Consider the following 18072-nt stretch of genomic DNA (forward strand, 5'->3'; position numbering starts at 1 on the left):
TTGCCCTTTTCGCCTTTTTCCAGGTCTGCTGGTTCCGGTGGATGATGAACATCCCAGCCATCTAATACTGGGGGTGCTGCTAACCCTTCGTTACCTGATGCCTCTGCTGCAGCAGCATGTCAACTCCAGTAGTCTTAAAGGAAGCTTTGGTGTCATGAGAAAGGAAACTGATGTACAGCCAACACCCGAACAGCTGCTGCAGGTGAGATGGAATTTGTGTGTGTGTGTATATATGAAAAAAGAAGAAAAAAGAGTTTGTATACACTTGTATAATTGGATGTGTAATAATTCTGTATGCATGTCTTTTAAAGGTGTATGAGCTAACCCTACACTATACACAGCACTGGGATCACAATGTGGTCACAGCTGCTCTGGAGCTGCTGCAGCAGGTCTTCAGGACTCCCCCACCAGAGCTTCTGCACATGCTCATTACTGCTGGTAGCATCCCACATGCCACCGTTTTTCGTCAGGACACTGAGAACCGCTCACGTTCTGGCAGCATCCTTGAATTCATTGGTAATCACATGAATCGACTATTACTGTCTAAACAGTGCTTGTTATCCCTTTAGATATGCGCCCAGAAACATTTACACTGTTAACAAGCTCTAGAGACATGATTTTATCTGTTTCAGCTAGTTTATAATTCAGTCACTTATGCTGACCTTGCCAGGGAACCACATGGACAAACTGTGTTGGGGTTCCACTCTAGCCTCTGCTTTTGTTTGTGGCCTTTTTCTTTGCATTTTAACTCATTTTCTGACTTCCTTAAATAATAGTTTCTGTTTCTTATAAGCTTCTTTGAGCCTGTACTACTTTCCTACTCCTCAACTTCTATTTCTGCTTCCTGTTTTCATGCCTTTTGCAGCGGGGGGAGGGTCTTCCTGCAGTCCACTCCTTCTCAGGAAACAGAGAGGTGACTAGTCTGTTTATCTCCTCTGTTCACCTCTTTCCTCTCTCAGATGTGCCAATCAGGGCTTGAACAAGTTTACCTCCAACTGCGAGGCACTAAAGGCCGTGGACTTGCCTAAAATTACATGTTATTTTCATTGTATATATAAATTTTATTCTTGTGCTCAGTTTAAAGTAAATCACCCCACTTAGGTTTGAGTGCCTTTCCTTCTTTTAAGCTGCTGTTAATCTTACAGATTCATATTGACAATAAACCTGTTATTTCCAGGTAAAATGCTCTCTGGAGAGGAGGATGGCTTGGAGGATGACCCTGAGAGGACTGAGGTCACTACTGCTGCTTTCACAGGTGAGATACAAACACCAGCAAGCAAATTGTAAAGTTTATGTCAACTTTGACTGTGTTCCTAATTTCACAGTGTAAATATGTGGAGCAAAAATAAAGCTTCTGTGTGTTTCTTACTTTAGCATCAGTTGTTGGTACAGACAGCTCCTCTGCAGCCCAGGTGGACATCATCACTGAACAGCCTCGGTCTTCCCAGCATGCTCTGCAGCCTGGTGATTCTGTGGACCTCAGTGCCTCCTCAGAACAGGGCGGTGGCGGAGCCGGGACATCTACATCAGGCACTCCAGAGTCGCCCAATGACAATGATGAGGAAATGCTGAGTCGGAGCTCCAGTGGTGGGGCAAATGTTACCCCAGAGACTGCTGACTACACCACCCCAGAGAATGCAACTCCAGAGGGAGGGTCTCTAGGAGAAAGTGGGACACTGCTAGGCACTAATGATCGCTCACTTCCACCCAGCGACTCCTCCCAAACCACCACAGAGGGACCGGACTCAGCTGTCACCCCTTCGGATGTAGCAGAACTGGTAAGTTTGTCTGGGTAGGACTGCACATGTCTAATTTTATTTGAGACTACAGCTTGTACATCCAGTAATTGTGTGGGTTTCTGTTGATTACAATGAACAGTGTGCTTCCCTAGACAATGATGGATTTAATTACCATGTAATCCATTAATTAACTTTGAACCTTTATGTCTCTGATGGCATTGTGCTTGGTTTGAAAATGATGCTTCACTTCCCAGAAGGTTGATTCTGTTCATCTAGATGTAGTTTACTGAGTCACTTGGATGAGTGACGAGACCTCTATCCCACTGAAAACACTATCTTATTTTCTTCAACATTAGTGGAATGTTGGTAATATTGGTGATCACACAACTTTATTATCCTCCTTGATTTCCTCAAGACTTGTGGTAGATGGTATTCCTTTCTTCACCACCACTACCACTGAGTTCTTCAGAGGTGGGGATGCTCCCTGTAATATTCTATAACAATCCATGAGATTGTTATGAACTGGTGCTAAAAATAACATTACATTTAAAATGAATTAAATTGATTGTAAAACATTTTGAGGTCAAATATATTTCTTTGTCCCTCAGAATAAATATTTCTTCCAGTAGTGATATTGAGTAGCATATTAACAGGAGGTGATTACAAAACAACTTCCTTTACACTAGCATTTCTTTCTGAAGACTTTTTAAAAGATAAAAAGCAGCTTATCAGAGTAGCAGCTAGAAATATTTTCCTGAGATGATTCAAGAAGAAGATAAGTTTTTATCCTTAAATCTTTTCTGCAGTAAAAAAGAAACATGAAATCCTTAAGTGTTCACCCATAATGCTAACATTAATAAGTTGTTAGGTGATTATGTATGAACCCTGCTTACAAACTACCCTGCGTTTATTAAGGCTGTTGTCTTTTGCGGTTGTTTTAATGCTTTGTATCTTCTTCTATTTAATCTGAAGAAGCCCCTAAAAATAGTCAGTGATCACTGTCGGCTTCTCTGGATTTTTATTGCTAGTCTTCATCTGCAGCACGTTTTAAAGCTCAGTTTTTAAAACCTTGTGATGTAACTACAGCCTATTGGCTCACGATTTGCTGGACACCAAATATTTGAATGTGTCAGGAAAGAATCACCCTGAGGCTAATAAAGATTTGAATAGGTACGTGAAGCTGAGGATCAGGAATTTGTCACAGCAAGTAATCCAAACCATGCAGCAGTATATTAATGACTTACCTCGTGATGGGGATGGATCATTACTTCTGACTGAAGTTTGGCTCGCGTTTAGCATCTTTTTCCTGCCATGCGATTGCATTTGTCTTCTCTGCCCATCCCTGAACCTCACGTTAACATTTACTGAGGGGGAAAAAAAGTCAGTGTCTATCCTTCACCTTCACTATGCTAATGTGTTTCTATATTACCCTAACCATAGCTCTCTAGCTAGCTACAACGTAGCACATTATTATATACCAGCTAATCCAACTTCAGTAACCCTACAAACGTCGCCGCTGTTCAGTTTTCTGTCTTCATTCATGTCTGATGTGATAGCAGAGGTGTGCGTTTTTAGTTTTTCAGAGATCCCTCAGTCAGAACATTGTACATTATCTTCAGATGGGAACCAACAAGCTAACTCCCAGCCTACTTCTAACTCTGTTAAACTTCAGAGATCCTGTTTTTTCATGAATGCCTGAATGTTAAACTGGTAAAGCAGCCACACTGATCATTTTATTAAAGATGAAGGAATTTAGACGGTTTCTAACTCTCAGTGATGCCCCAGTGTTTGTTTGAGTTTGGGAACTGAAGAGGAGTTTGGACCTGGAAACGGCTAATGACGTCAGACTGAGAGGTGGATAAGTCTTATCTTCCCCTGTTATGCTTTTAGAAGCAGTTGGACTTGTTTTCTATGTCGTCACTTTTCGTACTGTCTTTTTATTATGCTCCTAATCGTGACACAGTAATTTTGACTGTTGGACTTGGTTGTGGATTAAGTTCATGGTCTGTTTCTCCTGTTAGGATTTTTGGGGGATGCTTTTTCACTCTTTTTTACTCTTCTGAAACCAGTTTTTTTGTCAGCAGCAAAACATGTTCCTAAGGTAAAAAATCATGAGCATCATTCCTAGATGATGCATTCAGGACTTGAAACAATAAAAGCTGCATATGCATAATGCAACACTTTCTGTAAAATCTAGTACATATAAAAGCAAAACAAAACAAACTTCTATCTTAGATTTTTAACTCTGTCATCCACTCATGTAATAAAACTCAAACTCTTTCAAATGTTACTTAAGAAAAAGTTTTTTTTTTTTTTTTTTAAAGGTTTAATTTGCAGATTTTTGCTGCTGTACCTGGAGTGTCAGGTTAATCTGCCTTTCTGGCCCCAACTACAGAACTTTTGTTACATAATAATTCTACCTCTGTGGTCTTGCCCCCCCTTTCCTATATCCTTCGTACCAGTCACTTCGTACCAGTCACACTTCATTGCCACGGGTGATTGAGCCTTCCCCACCCTCGCCAGCTTCCACTGAGGGTCCCGATGCCGCAGACAGCGACTCATCTGTCTACACTGCCTCCTCTTCGTCTTCTTCATTTTCTTTCACCTCCTCTTCCTCCTTCTATGCCACCACCTCCTCCTCTAGCACTAGTGACAAGGTCAGCCAATTGGACACAGTGAACAGACTGGGATGGGCTTGCTTGTTTCAATACATTTGGCTTTCTTCATTCTTTCTCCTTTGGTTGGCTTTTTCGTCTCAACCCTAGACTTTTCCTAGCTTGTTGCCTCTTTTCCCCTCCTGTTGTCACCGACAGTAGATTATGCACCTTTCTTTCCCCCCTCATTTTGAGGTATTCCCTCCTGAAAATCAGATGCGTTTTGATAAAAGCAAGCAGCTTTGACATCCCGTGTGACTGGCCTGGAGTGAAGTTGAAAAGGAGAGGCATGAAGGCCAACTGTTCTTTATTTTTGATATTCTTCAGATTTCGTTCTCTCTACCATTTGAAGAGGCTGTGACGGGCTTTTGTTCCAGCCAAACTTGGAGAATAAGACAATATTCACATTTTTCTCTCTCTTCTTTTTTATTGTACCATTAAATTGGTTTATCTTGCGAGGGAGAGTTGTTCTTACCAAGCTGGTTTACTGTCAGAAGCCATGCAAACCAAAACCAAGAGAATACCATGCACTTTAGAAGAGCTGCAGTTCTGCTTAATAAAAAATATTGTTAGCATTTCAGGGTCAGGTTGGAGCAAAAGCTTGGTCTTCCTCTGGATTGTTGACTTTTTAAGCTTGTGCTTTTTCCTGTATGCAGTTGATTTGCTGTGAATTGTGTCGACCCAAGCATGATTCAGTAGACCTGTTTAATAGGGGAATTTTTTTTTTTTTTTTATTTAATTCGTAGTTTTAGTCATTTATGTTTTTCCTCTGTCCAGTAACTAACTCGGTGAGTCGAAACTATTAGGTATCATGTGCATGCAGTTACATTTCAAACTTTGGCAAACTGCCAGTTCTAATACATTTATGAATTTGAGTTTTCCCTTCTGAAGATGGCTTCTTTTTAATTTATTTGTGTGTGTGTGTTTGTGTGTGCATAAGGTACTGGATGGCAGTGAGAGTCAGTACTCTGGAATGCAAATTGGAACACTACAGGATGAAGAAGATGAAGGAACAGCACCTTCCTCCCAAGAAGAACCCCAAGAACCATTCCTGCAGTCAGCACTTGGTGCGTTTGTGTACACAGCTATGCACACATAAACGCAGATGGGCTCTGCTTATTAATAGAAAGCTTTAATGGTGGTTATTGTTTCTGTGTATAGCTCTTAGCAAGCCTCATCTCTTTGACGGCCGCGGTCACAACCGGCAGGGTTCAGACAGCAGTGTGGACCGTTTCATACCAAAGGATGAACCTGCTGAACCTGAGCCCGATAATAAGGTAAAGTGACTTAAAACTCCGTGCTTGTCATATATGGTTGAAGTGAAAGGTTAACATTATGTCACTTGTCTGCTTTTCTGTCAGCCATCACGTATAAAAGGTCCAATTGGGCACTATACAGACCAGGGTGCGGAGCCTCTAGTGCACTGTGTCCGGCTTCTTGCTGCTTCCTTCCTACTAACAGGACAAAAAAATGGTGAGTGGGTGTTCTGCTCAATACCAAATTTTTTTTCTTTTTGAGACCGAAAATTTGACTCCTTGATCTGATTGTCAAAATATATCTAACAGCAAAGTACAACTTCTACTCTCAGGCCTCTCAGATATCGGAGTTGTGCTTGTTCCTGTGACTTTTTGACATCTCTGTGTGCTATTATTTGCTTTGCGTTTCTTCAGGCTTGATTCCTGACAAAGAGGTGCGAGTGAGTGTGAAAGCCTTGGCACTCAGCTGTGTTGGAGCAGCGGCAGCGCTGCATCCCGAAGCCTTCTTTAACTCCCTCTACTTGGAGCCGCTGGACGGCGTTCCAGTAGTAGGTAAGAACTGAACAAAAAAAAAAACCAACTGCTCCTATCTAGTAGATGTCTAAGTAATGTGCAACAGTAAACCAGTGTGTAGGCTCCCAGTACTGAAACTAAGAAGCTAAATAGAATCCAGCTATTGTTACTTGCATTTTGACATGTGCGTTTCATACTCTGATTTGGAAAAAAAATGTCTTGTTTGAAGGCGCTCTGGACTACATTTGTTACAGTGAAACCATTTTTCATTTACAGAATAGTAACTTATTTGTACAACTGCATTTGTGTGCCTTTTAACACTTTGGGGCATTATTCTTTTTTTTTTTTTTTTTTTTTTTTTTTTTTTACCTTTTCAGAGCAGCAATATATTAGTGATGTCCTGGGCCTCATTGACCATGGAGACCCCCAGATTAGAGGAGCTACAGCTATCCTATGTGCAGCCATCATACAGGCTGCGCTCACCAAAACACGTTTCAACATACACACTTGGCTGGCCAGTGTGCAGAGTGCAACAGGTTTGTGTGTTGGTCTTTGTCTTACTTGCATTTTGCAAAGAATTGAGAGTATTTAAAGATGTCTATCATACCTGTCTGTCTGTACTCTAGGTAACCCACTGTCCCTGGTGGACTTGGTGCCTTTGCTTCAGAAGACTTTGAAAGATGAATCCTCTGTCACCTGCAAGATGGCTTGCTCTGCAGTGAGGGTAAGATGGTTTTGTGTGAGTGTGTTGGTAATCACTACTCTCTGTCTTGCTTAGTCCCTCAAGTTCTTTGTTTGTGTCTGTGCTTTTGTTTGTGAGTCTGACCCATTGTTTTTTTTTGTGTGTGTTTTGTGTTTCAGCACTGCATCACGACTATTTGCAGCAGTACCCTGAGTGAGCTTGGCCTGCAGCTGGTGATTGACCTCTTTGCGCTGAAGGACTCTTCCTATTGGCTTGTTCGCACTGAGCTCTTGGAAACTCTGGCAGAATTAGACTTCCGGTAGAATACTTTTGTATCCTGATGCCTGTTATATACAGTCTCTGTTTTCTAAAAATAATAATAACTCAACTTTAAACTTAAGCTCGCATTTACTTTGTATTACCTATAATTGCTTTTTAAAGTGTTTTACTTTTTCCCGTGTTTTAGATTAGTTAATTTTTTGGAGAGGAAAACTGAGACTTTACATAAAGGAGATCATCACTACACTGGGGTAAGGTTATTTTCTGCTTATTTTTTTTTTTTTTTTTTTTTTTTTTTACGATCTTTGCTTTGAAATATCCTTTCTGGGCTTCTGCATTCAGCTGTTGACTGGTGTTGTTTGTTTACATTTCTCTAGCGGCTGCGGCTGCAAGACAGAGTCCTGAATGATGTGGTCATATATCTGTTGGGAGATGACGATCCAAGAGTACGGCACGTGGCTGCCTCTGCGGTCAGCAGGTAAAATGCCTCTTCACATATAGCACATGCTATGTCCTTTATGTAATGGACTGTAAATGTACCCTTTGACTTTCGTCATATCTCTCTTCCTGTCTCTTTACAGACTAGTTTCCAGGTTGTTCTATGACTGTGACCAGGGCCAGGTGGATCCAGTGGTAGCAATTGCACGAGACCAGAGTTCAGTCTATCTGCAGCTGCTTATGCATGAGACACAACCCCCATCCCAGTTCACAGTTAGCACAATCACAAGGTACACACGCGCACACACACTTCCAGTATATCTCGTGCCTCATCAAAGGTCACCTTAGCCTATATTACTATGAAGAAGTTCTCAACCTTGTTGACCTGGTTATCCTTTTTTTAGTACAATGTGTCTTATTGTACTGAATATAAGAGCTATTTTCAACCCCAGACATATTTTTCTTGTGATCGGAAATGCTTTGAGCCACAAGCTTTTATAAGATTTTGCAGTTAAATACACAACTCCTGAGGGAACCTTGGAATAATTACTTAAAATTTTGTCTGCCAGGACATACCGAGGCTACAGCATGTCCAACACTGTCTCTGATGTCACATTGGAGAACAACTTGTCCAGAGTAGTTGCTGCCGTCTCGCATGCTTTGACCTCGTCTACCTCCAGAGCTCTAACTGTAGGTTTTCAGCTCATTGTTTGCCTGCTCTCAAGCAAGTTTATGGCATTTGTTTCATAACATCTAAATATTTATCATGCTGTCTTCTCTGCAGTTTGGCTGCTGTGAGGCCTTGTGCCTCCTAGCTTCAAATTTTCCAGTGGGCAATTGGAGCACAGGCTGGCACTGCGGCTATGTTAGCTCCAATAGCAACTTTTCATCCCGTTCTAGTCTTAACCGCAGTAGGGGCAGAACCCTCAGGTTTGTATGCTGCACTGATTAATACATTTTTTTACATAATCATTTCAACTCTTTCTCTAGAATCCCCTTACCTTCTGTCTGTTCACTCCTTTCTGCAGTTTATCACAGCCTAGCAGTGCTCCAGCCTCTTCAACCACCTCATCTGCACCAGATGCAGAGCGGAGGACTCTGACTGTAGGAATTGCCAACACAGTGCTCTCCTTATTGTCTTCTGCCTGGTTTCCACTGGATCTCTCTGCGCATCAGGATGCACTGTTACTTTCTGGAAACCTCATAGCTGGTGGGTAATTTACTTTAAGAGTTTCAGGTATTTTTCATATAATTTAATATGACATGAACATGTTTTACTCTGACATTTGTTGTTTCTTCACTACCCTAATGATGTTGTCAGCTGTGGCTCCTAAATGTATGCGTAATCCCTGGGTTGGGGAGGAAGAAGGCAGCAGTGGGACCAGTAGTGGAGGCCCAAGTAAATTGGAGGAACCCTGGGCCGCGCTATCAGAACGCTCCCTGGTGGTCATGGTGGAGCAACTCTTTTCCCATCTGCTGAAGGTCCTCAACATCTGTGCCCATGTGTTGGATGATACACCACCAGGACCAGCAATGAAGGTAAGTTTGATAAGGAGATTTACTTGGTTTAACAGACTCATGAAAGAAAATATTTGGTACCATGCATTCAGGTGCATTGTACCACAAGTTTGACCCACAGGATGTCTGATGTATTATGTTCTGTTCTACACACTTTATAGGCCACTCTCCCCTCCCTGAGCAACACCCCCTCCCTCAGTCCCATTCGTAGGAAAGGCAAGGAGAAGGAGGGTGCCGAGCCCAGTGCCACCCCTATGAGCCCAAAGAAGGGTAGTGAGGCCAACACAGGTAAACACCTCACCATTGCTTAAAAAAAAGGGTACAGATCATCTCTGTGAGTCTCAGATTATTAAGTGGGGTTTTTCTAAGCAGGCAGGCCAACGGACAGTACAGGATCAACAACTGTAAACAAATCGACCACCCTTGGCAACTTCTACCACCTGCCTCCCTACCTCAAGCTCTATGATGTGCTCAAAGCTACGCATGCCAACTATAAGGTCAGAACACTTCTTTGTTTAAACTTAAAATGCTTTTAATGGCTTTTGTTGCCTGTATGGTGGTTTATGGTTGGTCTAATGTTTTTCTAGGTTACGTTGGACCTTCACAGTAGTCAAGAAAAGTTTGGAAGTTTCCTGCGTGCTACATTAGATGTTCTTTCTCAGCTGCTGGAGTTAGCCACACTTCATGACATCGGGAAGGTAAAGATGAATTGTCTTGTCTTTCAGTGTTAAGTTTGGTGTGATCCCTTAACAAGCGGTCTTGTTATTTTCTTAACAACTGCCAATTTATTGATAATCTTTGCTGTTATCAATAGAATGTAACCTTTTTTTCTTTTCTTTTAGTGTGTGGAGGAAATTTTGGGCTACCTCAAGTCCTGCTTCTCCAGAGAACCAACCATGGCCACAGTTTGTGTGCAACAGGTTAGTATGTTATGTGTTAATCCCTGTGAATTGTAGATGTATATCTTTTTGAATGTGTGTGGCAGTCTTTGTGGTTCTAGCACTGAGCAGTGTGCTGCAGCCGGTGTGACTCCACACAGAGTGAGGCTGGTTCCTGCCGACAGGGCCTGTAAAGGCATTGGTTCCCCTGTGCGATGGTTCCATACATTCATGTATTTATAGAACAACACACATTAGTATTCTGTCCAGTGGTAATCTAGTTTTCAGTTTCTTTGATAAGTCCACAGAGATACTAAAGGGACTCTTAAGGTAGCACAGCAAGTCAGTGTTTAAGGGGTTATGCACAGCGGGTGAATTATGAATAAAAGCAGAATTAAATGGTGAAGTGATTTTGGTTATATAACTATTAATCTTACGGATGGAGGAGCTACTAAAGAAAAGAGGTTTCACTGGAGCTTAATTATTGCTGTTTTTAAAAAAATAAAATAAAATAAAAATAAAAAGGGAATACTTCATTTAAATATATTAACTGGATTCTCAAATTTAATGTAAAGTTGAAAATTATAGTGTTTTTGTATATATTTATGTTTATACATATTTGCGAAAGAGTTCTTGTGGTAATAAGTTGGCTTATTCTCCAGCTGTTGAAGACACTATTTGGGACCAACCTGGCCTCCCAGTATGAGAATGTGTTGAGTGGACCCAGCCGGTCCCAGGGCAAAGCTCTACGTCTTGGCTCTTCCAGCTTGCGGCCAGGACTCTACCACTACTGCTTCATGGCTCCATACACTCACTTTACCCAGGCTCTTGCTGATGCAAGCCTCCGTAACATGGTGCAGGCTGAACAGGAGCAGGATACCTCTGGGTGAGTTCTAGTAACACACGTCTTCCATATGTATGCATTGATGTCCTTATTTAGGAAATAGAAAACGCTCCTCTTTTTTTTCTGTGACTTTCTGCACGTATTTATTCTCCACCCCTGCACATAGTGTGCATTCAGTTGTTTTATAGGTGTGTGTGTGTGTGTACGTAATATAAAATGTATGAGTTAAGTGCCTCTTCTGATGTGTGCTTATGTAGGAACACATAATAATGATAAAGGATTATTCTTTTATTTCTTCTTCTGTTTTTTTCTTTAATTTTAGATGGTTTGATGTAATGCAAAAAGCATCTAATCAACTGAGATCCAACATCACAAATGCAGCACGCCACAGAGGAGACAAGGTACACTTTCATTGTCTTGCTGCTTTTCCATACCGATATTATGCGCTAAGAGTCACTTATGTGGTCTGCTGCTGTTTTGAGAGTTGCATCTTGTGTTTTTTCAGAATGCCATTCATAACCACATTCGACTGTTTGAGCCGTTGGTGATCAAAGCTTTGAAGCAGTATACCACCAGCACATCTGTGGCGCTGCAAAGACAAGTACTGGACCTGCTCGCTCAGCTTGTGCAGCTCAGAGTCAACTACTGCCTGCTAGACTCAGACCAGGTAAAACAAACACATGCACATTTTTTTTTGGTCATCTCCAACTTCAAATTTTATAGTATGGCTCATTCAGAAATTTATGTTTTAGGTGTTTATTGGCTTTGTCCTGAAACAGTTTGAGTACATTGAAGTGGGGCAGTTCAGGTATGTTTTGAGTCAGTAGAAATTTCAGATTTCTCTGTGTGTGTATATATATGAACTATTAAAGCTTGTCACATATGTTTCCTGGGAAATACAATAACTGTTTGCATCACTTACAGAGATTCAGAGGCCATCATTCCCAACATCTTTTTCTTCCTGGTGCTGCTGTCTTATGAACGCTACCACTCCAAGCAGATTATCAGCATTCCCAAGATCATCCAGCTGTGTGATGGCATTATGGCAAGTGGCAGAAAAGCTGTCACACATGGTAAGAGGAATGCATATGACTTATATAATTTTTAATTCCTCATTTAACTTCCAAACGTTTTCTTGTTGATGGTTACATTTACACTTTTCTGCTTCCTCTACAGCCATCCCAGCCTTGCAGCCTATAGTTCATGATCTGTTTGTCTTGAGGGGCTCAAACAAAGCTGATGCAGGCAAGGAGCTGGATACACAGAAAGAAGTTGTGGTCTCCATGCTGCTAAGACTTGTGCAGTACCATCAGGTATGTTTACAAGTAGATGCAGAGACACAGCATGCTACATCATCAGATATTCAACCCACTTTTTCTCTGCCTTGCTCATGCTTTCATGTGTCTGCTGCAGGTGTTGGAGATGTTCATTCTTGTACTGCAGCAGTGTCACAAAGAGAATGAAGACAAGTGGAAGAGATTATCCAGACAGATTGCAGACGTCATACTTCCCATGATTGCCAAGCAGCAGGTAGGAAAATGTTTGCAAGTTTATATGTTGGATTAACCTTGATGTTAAAGCCAATTAATTTTTACAGTAATTTATACAGATATGTGATCAGGGAATTTCTGTTTGTTTCAGTAATGATATTTGTATGTTTGGTCTGCACAGATGCATCTGGACTCTCCAGAGGCATTAGGAGTATTAAACACTCTATTTGAGACGGTGGCACCTTCCTCTCTTAGACCTGTTGACATGCTGCTCAAGAGTATGTTCACCATCCCAGCTACCATGGTGAGACATCTCATCAGATAGCGTGCACTTTCTCACAATTTCTCTAGTTTTTAAGTGACTGATTTTTAAAAAACAAGACAAAACAAAAAACAGGAAAAGGTAAGATTTGATGTGAAATCTGACATTGGTTCTTGCAGGCATCTGTAGCTACAGTCCAGCTGTGGGTATCTGGTATCCTGGCAGTGCTTAGGGTACTGGTCTCGCAGTCCACTGAAGACATTGTGCTTTCCCGTGTCCATGAGCTGGCACTCTCTCCAAATCTACTCTCTTGCCACGCTATCCGCCGCCTGCATCAGCATAGCCCCTCCCCAAACGACCCGCCTGCTGCTGACACAATCTGCAAACAGGAAACTAATGGTGAAACGCAAAAGGCTCCACCTGAGGAAACGTTTGCCAGGTTATTATTTACTGTCTCTAACAGACTGAGAAAGGTTTCTACTCTGCTCTGTTTTCTCAGCTACCAGATTGCCTCCAAGGGTCTAACTCTTCTTGCCTTTTTACCTTCTTTCACTTCTCTCTTTTCCACCTCCCATCTAGATTCCTTCTCCAGCTTGTAGGTGTTTTGTTGGATGACATTTCCACCAGGCAGGTTAAAGTGGAAATCACTGAGCAGCAGCACACCTTCTACTGCCAGCAGCTGGGCACGCTGCTCATGTGTCTCATACACGTCTTCAAAAGTGGTAAGCATGTGAAATGTGTGAAATGCACAAACTCCCTGTATGATATTTTAAAATAATGTATTAAATATAATTCAGATTAAATTCTTTTACCTATTTTTCGTTTTTGTTCCCTCCTAGGAATGTTTCGCAGGATCACAGCTGCAGCCAGCCGTCTCCTGAAGGGTGAGAGTGGACAGACAGCCACAGAGGCCAACCTCTTCTACCCCTTAGAAGGTCTGAACAGCATGGTACAGTGCCTCATCACCACCCACCCATCCCTGGTGCTCCTCTGGTGCCAAGTTCTTCTCATCATTAACTACACCAACTACTCTTGGTGGGCTGAGGTTCATCAGACACCCAGGTAAGAACAGTGTGAGGGGATTAACTGGGGTCAGGTGTATTTGTGTGCACTTTTTAATTATTATAAATGAGTCAATGAGGAAAAACACTGCACTGAATAGAATAGAATAGAATAGCCTTTATTGTCATTGTACAGGGTACAACGAAATTGGAGTGCCACTCCCTTGGTGCAAAATGCAATAATAAATATAAATGTAAAATATAAAAGGTACAATAAAACAAACGTAAGTACTCACAAAAGTAAGCACTGTCTCCTTTTTAAAAGTGTGCCTTGTTTTCTTTCTATCAGACGACACAGTCTCTCATCCACAAAGCTGCTGAGTCCTCATTCCTCAGGGGAAGGTGAAGAGGACAAGCCTGAGTCCCAGTTAGCAATGGTTAACAGAGAGATTGTACGCAGGGGAGCTGTAATCCTCTTCTGTGACTATGTGGTAAGATCACTAAGAATATGGGACCATACTGTTGGGATAAATTATACATAGATCACGATACACTATTCTCAGCTAGAAAACATGTTGACAATTACATTTGGATATATTTGCCCTTTACTATCTATGAAGAACAATATTTAAATCTCAAAACACTAACGAGCAAAAGTAAATTAGATTTGTAAGTGCTTTACATAATAAAAGTATTGTTTTTTTCTTACCTTTGTAGTGTCAGAATCTCCATGACTCGGAGCATCTAACCTGGCTGATTGTAAATCATGTTCGTGACCTCATCAGCCTTTCCCATGAGCCGCCAGTGCAGGACTTCATCAGTGCTGTCCACCGCAACTCTGCTGCCAGTGGCCTCTTCATCCAAGCCATCCAATCCCGCTGTGACAACCTCACTACTGTAAGATAACATCCTATTCCTCTTTCTAATCTCTTGACTACCTGGTTGAAATTTTTATGTTGTTTTTTAATTCTCAATTTAACTTTCTTCCCTATCCTTGCATCTTATTCTTTTCCTGCCCCACTTCCCTCCCTTACTATCTTGTTCTCTTCGTCTTTGTAGCCTACCATGTTGAAAAAGACCTTACAGTGTTTGGAAGGCATCCACCTTAGTCAGTCTGGATCTCTACTGATGCTATATGTTGACAAGCTTCTTAATACACCCTTTCGAGTTTTGGCTCGCATGGTGGACACACTGGCGTGTCGCAGGGTAGAGATGTTGCTGGCTGAGACCTTACAGGTACGTTTTAGTAAAGTGTGAATTTCATTGGAAGTGCATCTAAAAGCTGAACATGTTTCTTATGTTTTTCCCATTCCAATTTGGGACCTGTTCTCTAATTTTAAAGTGATCAGATGGGAAGAACTGTTAAAGTCAAACTTTTTGTTTAAAAACCCTGATTGTGTTCATTCTTTCACCCTTCAGAACAGCATAGCACAGCTTCCTGTGGAGGAACTGGATAGGATCCAAGAATATCTCCAGAACAGTGGTTTAGCTCAGAGGTAACCTTGTGTACTGCAGCCATTTTGAGAACTACCCCACAATTTGTATTTTTTGTTTTAAGTGTGATTTAATTTAATTAATTAATTAATTAATTTTTTGTGCCTATTGAAATTAGTTTTGCCCTTGGATTAGTCACCTGTTCAGACCAGACTGAAAGGTTACTGAGGAATTGTATGTTGTTTGGACTTCGCAAATAATGCACACAAACTAAAATGTGATATCTCATATTAAGTTAATTTGCTCAGTAGGTTATTGAGAGGGCTGTACTGAATCTGCAGGTTCTTATATCCATATGTTAATTAAAAACAATTTTCAGTTGACTTGAGATTTATTTATGTATTTATTTTTTAAATTGTACATTTTTGTTTGTTTGTTTGTTTGTTTATTTCCATCCCAGACATCAGAGGTTCTACTCCCTGCTGGACAGGTTCAGAGCCACTGTTGTTGACACAAGCAGTCCCACTCCTCCAGTGACATCACATCCCTTGGACGGGGATCCTCCCTCTGCTCCTGAGTTGGTCATTGCAGACAAGGTGAGGAACTACACTTGATGAATCTAATAATCCAGGTTTGTCAGACTGTGCAGACCATCTGTTTATCTGTTTGTTTTTTTGATTTTAGGAGTGGTATGTGGCCCTGGTGAAGTCTCAGTGCTGTCTTCGTGGAGATGTTTCCCTGTTGGAGACAACAGAACTTCTTACCAAACTACCTCCTGCTGATCTCTTCAGTGTCATGAGCTGCAAGGTAAAGAATGTACACACTGTTTTATTATGCACTTAAATTTTATCATCTGCATAATAGAAGCATCCAGGCAGTTTGGCACTCCAGTACTCAAACATTAGCCCACAATGATGATAAAAAATCTTAAATATGTTAATTCCTGTATATTAGGGCTTTTTTTTTTTCTTTTCTTTTTTTTTTTTGTACTTTTTTTTACTTTTTTTAGGATTTAACATATGAATCTAGACTTCTGTCATTTTCTTTTCCCCAGGAGTTCAATCTAAGCCTTCTCTGCCCATGCTTGAGTATGGGAATGCAGCGGTTGGCACGCGGTCAGGGGTCACTTTTGTTGGAGACAGCACTGCAGGTGACCCTTGAACAACTAGCAGGGGTCACCGGGTCACTTCCTGCACCTCACCAGTCCTTTCTGCCACCATCCCAACCCCAGCCCTACTGGGACCAGCTGGGTGATGTGTATGGTAAGACTGGGAAGTAGGGAAAGAAATGGATCAGAAAAAAAATAGAACAAAAACACAAGTATCTGTTCTGTTGGGGCTTTTTGTCCACTGGAGTCTTTTAATTAAATGTAATTCAAAATAAAGTTTTCCTTATTTTCCTAAATTCTTTACCGTTTGTTTCAGATGAACCAGGGTTCTACCCCAGAGTTTTGTCACTCTGTAGAGCACTATCTCAATACCTGCTAAGTGTGAGCCAGCTCCCTTCTTCACTACATATTCCCTCAGACAAGGAGCACCTCATCACCACCTTCACCTGCACTGCCACTGAGGTAAATGACTAAGCAAATTGTTTTGTAGCCCACTGAGTTTGTTGGATGATGTTTGTTGATGCTTTAGATTAAAATACATCTTTTTAAAGGTATCTTTTGATTTGTTTTCAGAAAATTAAAGCTTGAAGACCATATCAGATTAGTATGATATGACTGCTTTGCACAACCTTTGATTTCTTTACAACTGTCTTAAACCCATGTGAATGTGACATCATGGTTCAACAGGTTGTAGTGTGGCGTCTGCTCCAGGACCGGCTGCCCCTGAGCGTGGACTTGCAGTGGGCACTTTCTTGCCTGTGTCTGGCGTTGCAGCAGCCCTGCGTCTGGAACAAGCTCTCCACCCCAGAGTACACCACCCATACCTGCTCCCTCATTTACTGCCTTCGCCTTATTATTGTTGCAGGTAATCAAGGCAGAAAGATGCATTTTTGCACTTTTTTGTAATATCTTTGCTAATTAAAATTCTTTCTCCTTTCCCTCGCAGTGGCTGTGAGTCCTGGTGACCAGCTGCTGCATCAAGAGAAGAAAATGGCAAAAGGAGAAAAAGATGATGGAGACCAAGTGGATGCAGCACATGCTGACCGTAAGAATCTAATTACACACTGAGTTAAAGTTCAGGGTTGTTTCATGTAGTTTTATTATTGCAGTCATCTTTTGTTGTTGTTGTTGTAATTCTTCTCAGATGAAAGCCTTAGGGTAACATTTAAATCTTTGTGTTACAGACATGTGTGAGTGGCAAGCATGTGAGATCATGGCTGAGCTGGTGGAGGGCCTGCCGAGCATCCTTTCCCTTGGTCATCGTAGAAACTCCATTTTACCTACTTTTCTCACACCAACATTGCGCAACATTGTTATCAGTCTGTCTCGGCTTCCTCTGGTCAACAGCTACACCCGAGTACCTCCACTGGTGAGTTTTTGAAAGAAGTTGTGCTAGTAGGTAACTGAATTTAACAGATAAATAAAATCTATTTCTTCTTCTTTTTTAAAAATCTGTTTAAATGCTCTGTTTTTGTGTTTAGGTTTGGAAACTGGGCTGGTCCCCTCAGCCAGGAGGAGAGTTCGGCACAACGCTGCCTGAGATCCCCGTGGACTTCCTTCAGGAAAAGGATGTCTTCAGAGAGTTTCTTTACCGTATCAATACATTGGGTAAAGAAACATACACTTAGTCCATTCTTATCACATTGATGATGCTTTTATTTTTTAAATTACATTATTTTTTAAGGTATACATTTTGTATTAAAAAAAACCCCTATGCATTGTGCATCTGTGTGGGTTTTTGGTTGTTCAGGCTGGAGCAGTAGGACTCAATTTGAGGAGACCTGGGCTACTCTACTAGGGGTGCTGGTCACCCAACCCATCACTAAAGACCAGGAGGAGGACCCGCAACAGGAGGTATGCACACAACTTTAACTCTAGAAATGTTACTGGGATTTATGGAAGTACAAACTTTGCAGCATGCTCATTTGAACTGAACATTTTTTTTTATATTGGAGTATATAATAGTCTATATATTT

General features: G+C 41.4%; 1 protein-coding gene and 1 non-coding gene across 5 annotated transcripts in view; both read left to right on the forward strand.

The window, feature by feature from the left end:
• The window catches only part of htt (huntingtin), a 32257-nt gene that overhangs the window by 2641 nt on the left and 11544 nt on the right, over window positions 1-18072 (forward strand). For all 4 annotated transcript variants that reach the window (XM_031754325.2, XM_031754338.2, XM_031754330.2 and 1 more), the window contains exons 8-53: window positions 24-202; window positions 312-516; window positions 1178-1255; window positions 1375-1778; window positions 5334-5460; window positions 5555-5670; window positions 5755-5866; window positions 6064-6201; window positions 6540-6698; window positions 6789-6886; window positions 7024-7163; window positions 7311-7374; window positions 7501-7601; window positions 7705-7851; window positions 8131-8251; window positions 8346-8491; window positions 8590-8771; window positions 8883-9100; window positions 9241-9367; window positions 9452-9576; window positions 9667-9777; window positions 9922-9999; window positions 10620-10843; window positions 11124-11202; window positions 11307-11468; window positions 11554-11609; window positions 11726-11874; window positions 11978-12114; window positions 12215-12331; window positions 12473-12595; window positions 12733-12992; window positions 13133-13275; window positions 13393-13615; window positions 13904-14045; window positions 14272-14451; window positions 14614-14790; window positions 14974-15050; window positions 15449-15584; window positions 15673-15795; window positions 16043-16250; window positions 16413-16558; window positions 16784-16961; window positions 17043-17141; window positions 17281-17465; window positions 17578-17704; window positions 17847-17950. In XM_031754325.2, the coding sequence (XP_031610185.1) occupies window positions 24-202; window positions 312-516; window positions 1178-1255; window positions 1375-1778; window positions 5334-5460; window positions 5555-5670; window positions 5755-5866; window positions 6064-6201; window positions 6540-6698; window positions 6789-6886; window positions 7024-7163; window positions 7311-7374; window positions 7501-7601; window positions 7705-7851; window positions 8131-8251; window positions 8346-8491; window positions 8590-8771; window positions 8883-9100; window positions 9241-9367; window positions 9452-9576; window positions 9667-9777; window positions 9922-9999; window positions 10620-10843; window positions 11124-11202; window positions 11307-11468; window positions 11554-11609; window positions 11726-11874; window positions 11978-12114; window positions 12215-12331; window positions 12473-12595; window positions 12733-12992; window positions 13133-13275; window positions 13393-13615; window positions 13904-14045; window positions 14272-14451; window positions 14614-14790; window positions 14974-15050; window positions 15449-15584; window positions 15673-15795; window positions 16043-16250; window positions 16413-16558; window positions 16784-16961; window positions 17043-17141; window positions 17281-17465; window positions 17578-17704; window positions 17847-17950 (6731 nt within the window). The remainder of the gene's footprint in view (window positions 1-23; window positions 203-311; window positions 517-1177; window positions 1256-1374; window positions 1779-5333; window positions 5461-5554; window positions 5671-5754; window positions 5867-6063; window positions 6202-6539; window positions 6699-6788; window positions 6887-7023; window positions 7164-7310; window positions 7375-7500; window positions 7602-7704; window positions 7852-8130; window positions 8252-8345; window positions 8492-8589; window positions 8772-8882; window positions 9101-9240; window positions 9368-9451; window positions 9577-9666; window positions 9778-9921; window positions 10000-10619; window positions 10844-11123; window positions 11203-11306; window positions 11469-11553; window positions 11610-11725; window positions 11875-11977; window positions 12115-12214; window positions 12332-12472; window positions 12596-12732; window positions 12993-13132; window positions 13276-13392; window positions 13616-13903; window positions 14046-14271; window positions 14452-14613; window positions 14791-14973; window positions 15051-15448; window positions 15585-15672; window positions 15796-16042; window positions 16251-16412; window positions 16559-16783; window positions 16962-17042; window positions 17142-17280; window positions 17466-17577; window positions 17705-17846; window positions 17951-18072) is intronic.
• LOC116331762 lies at window positions 10058-10187 on the forward strand. The gene has a single exon (XR_004200326.1).

This window comes from Oreochromis aureus, linkage group 6 (assembly GCF_013358895.1).
Source record: "Oreochromis aureus strain Israel breed Guangdong linkage group 6, ZZ_aureus, whole genome shotgun sequence".
Taxonomy (NCBI): domain Eukaryota; kingdom Metazoa; phylum Chordata; class Actinopteri; order Cichliformes; family Cichlidae; genus Oreochromis; species Oreochromis aureus.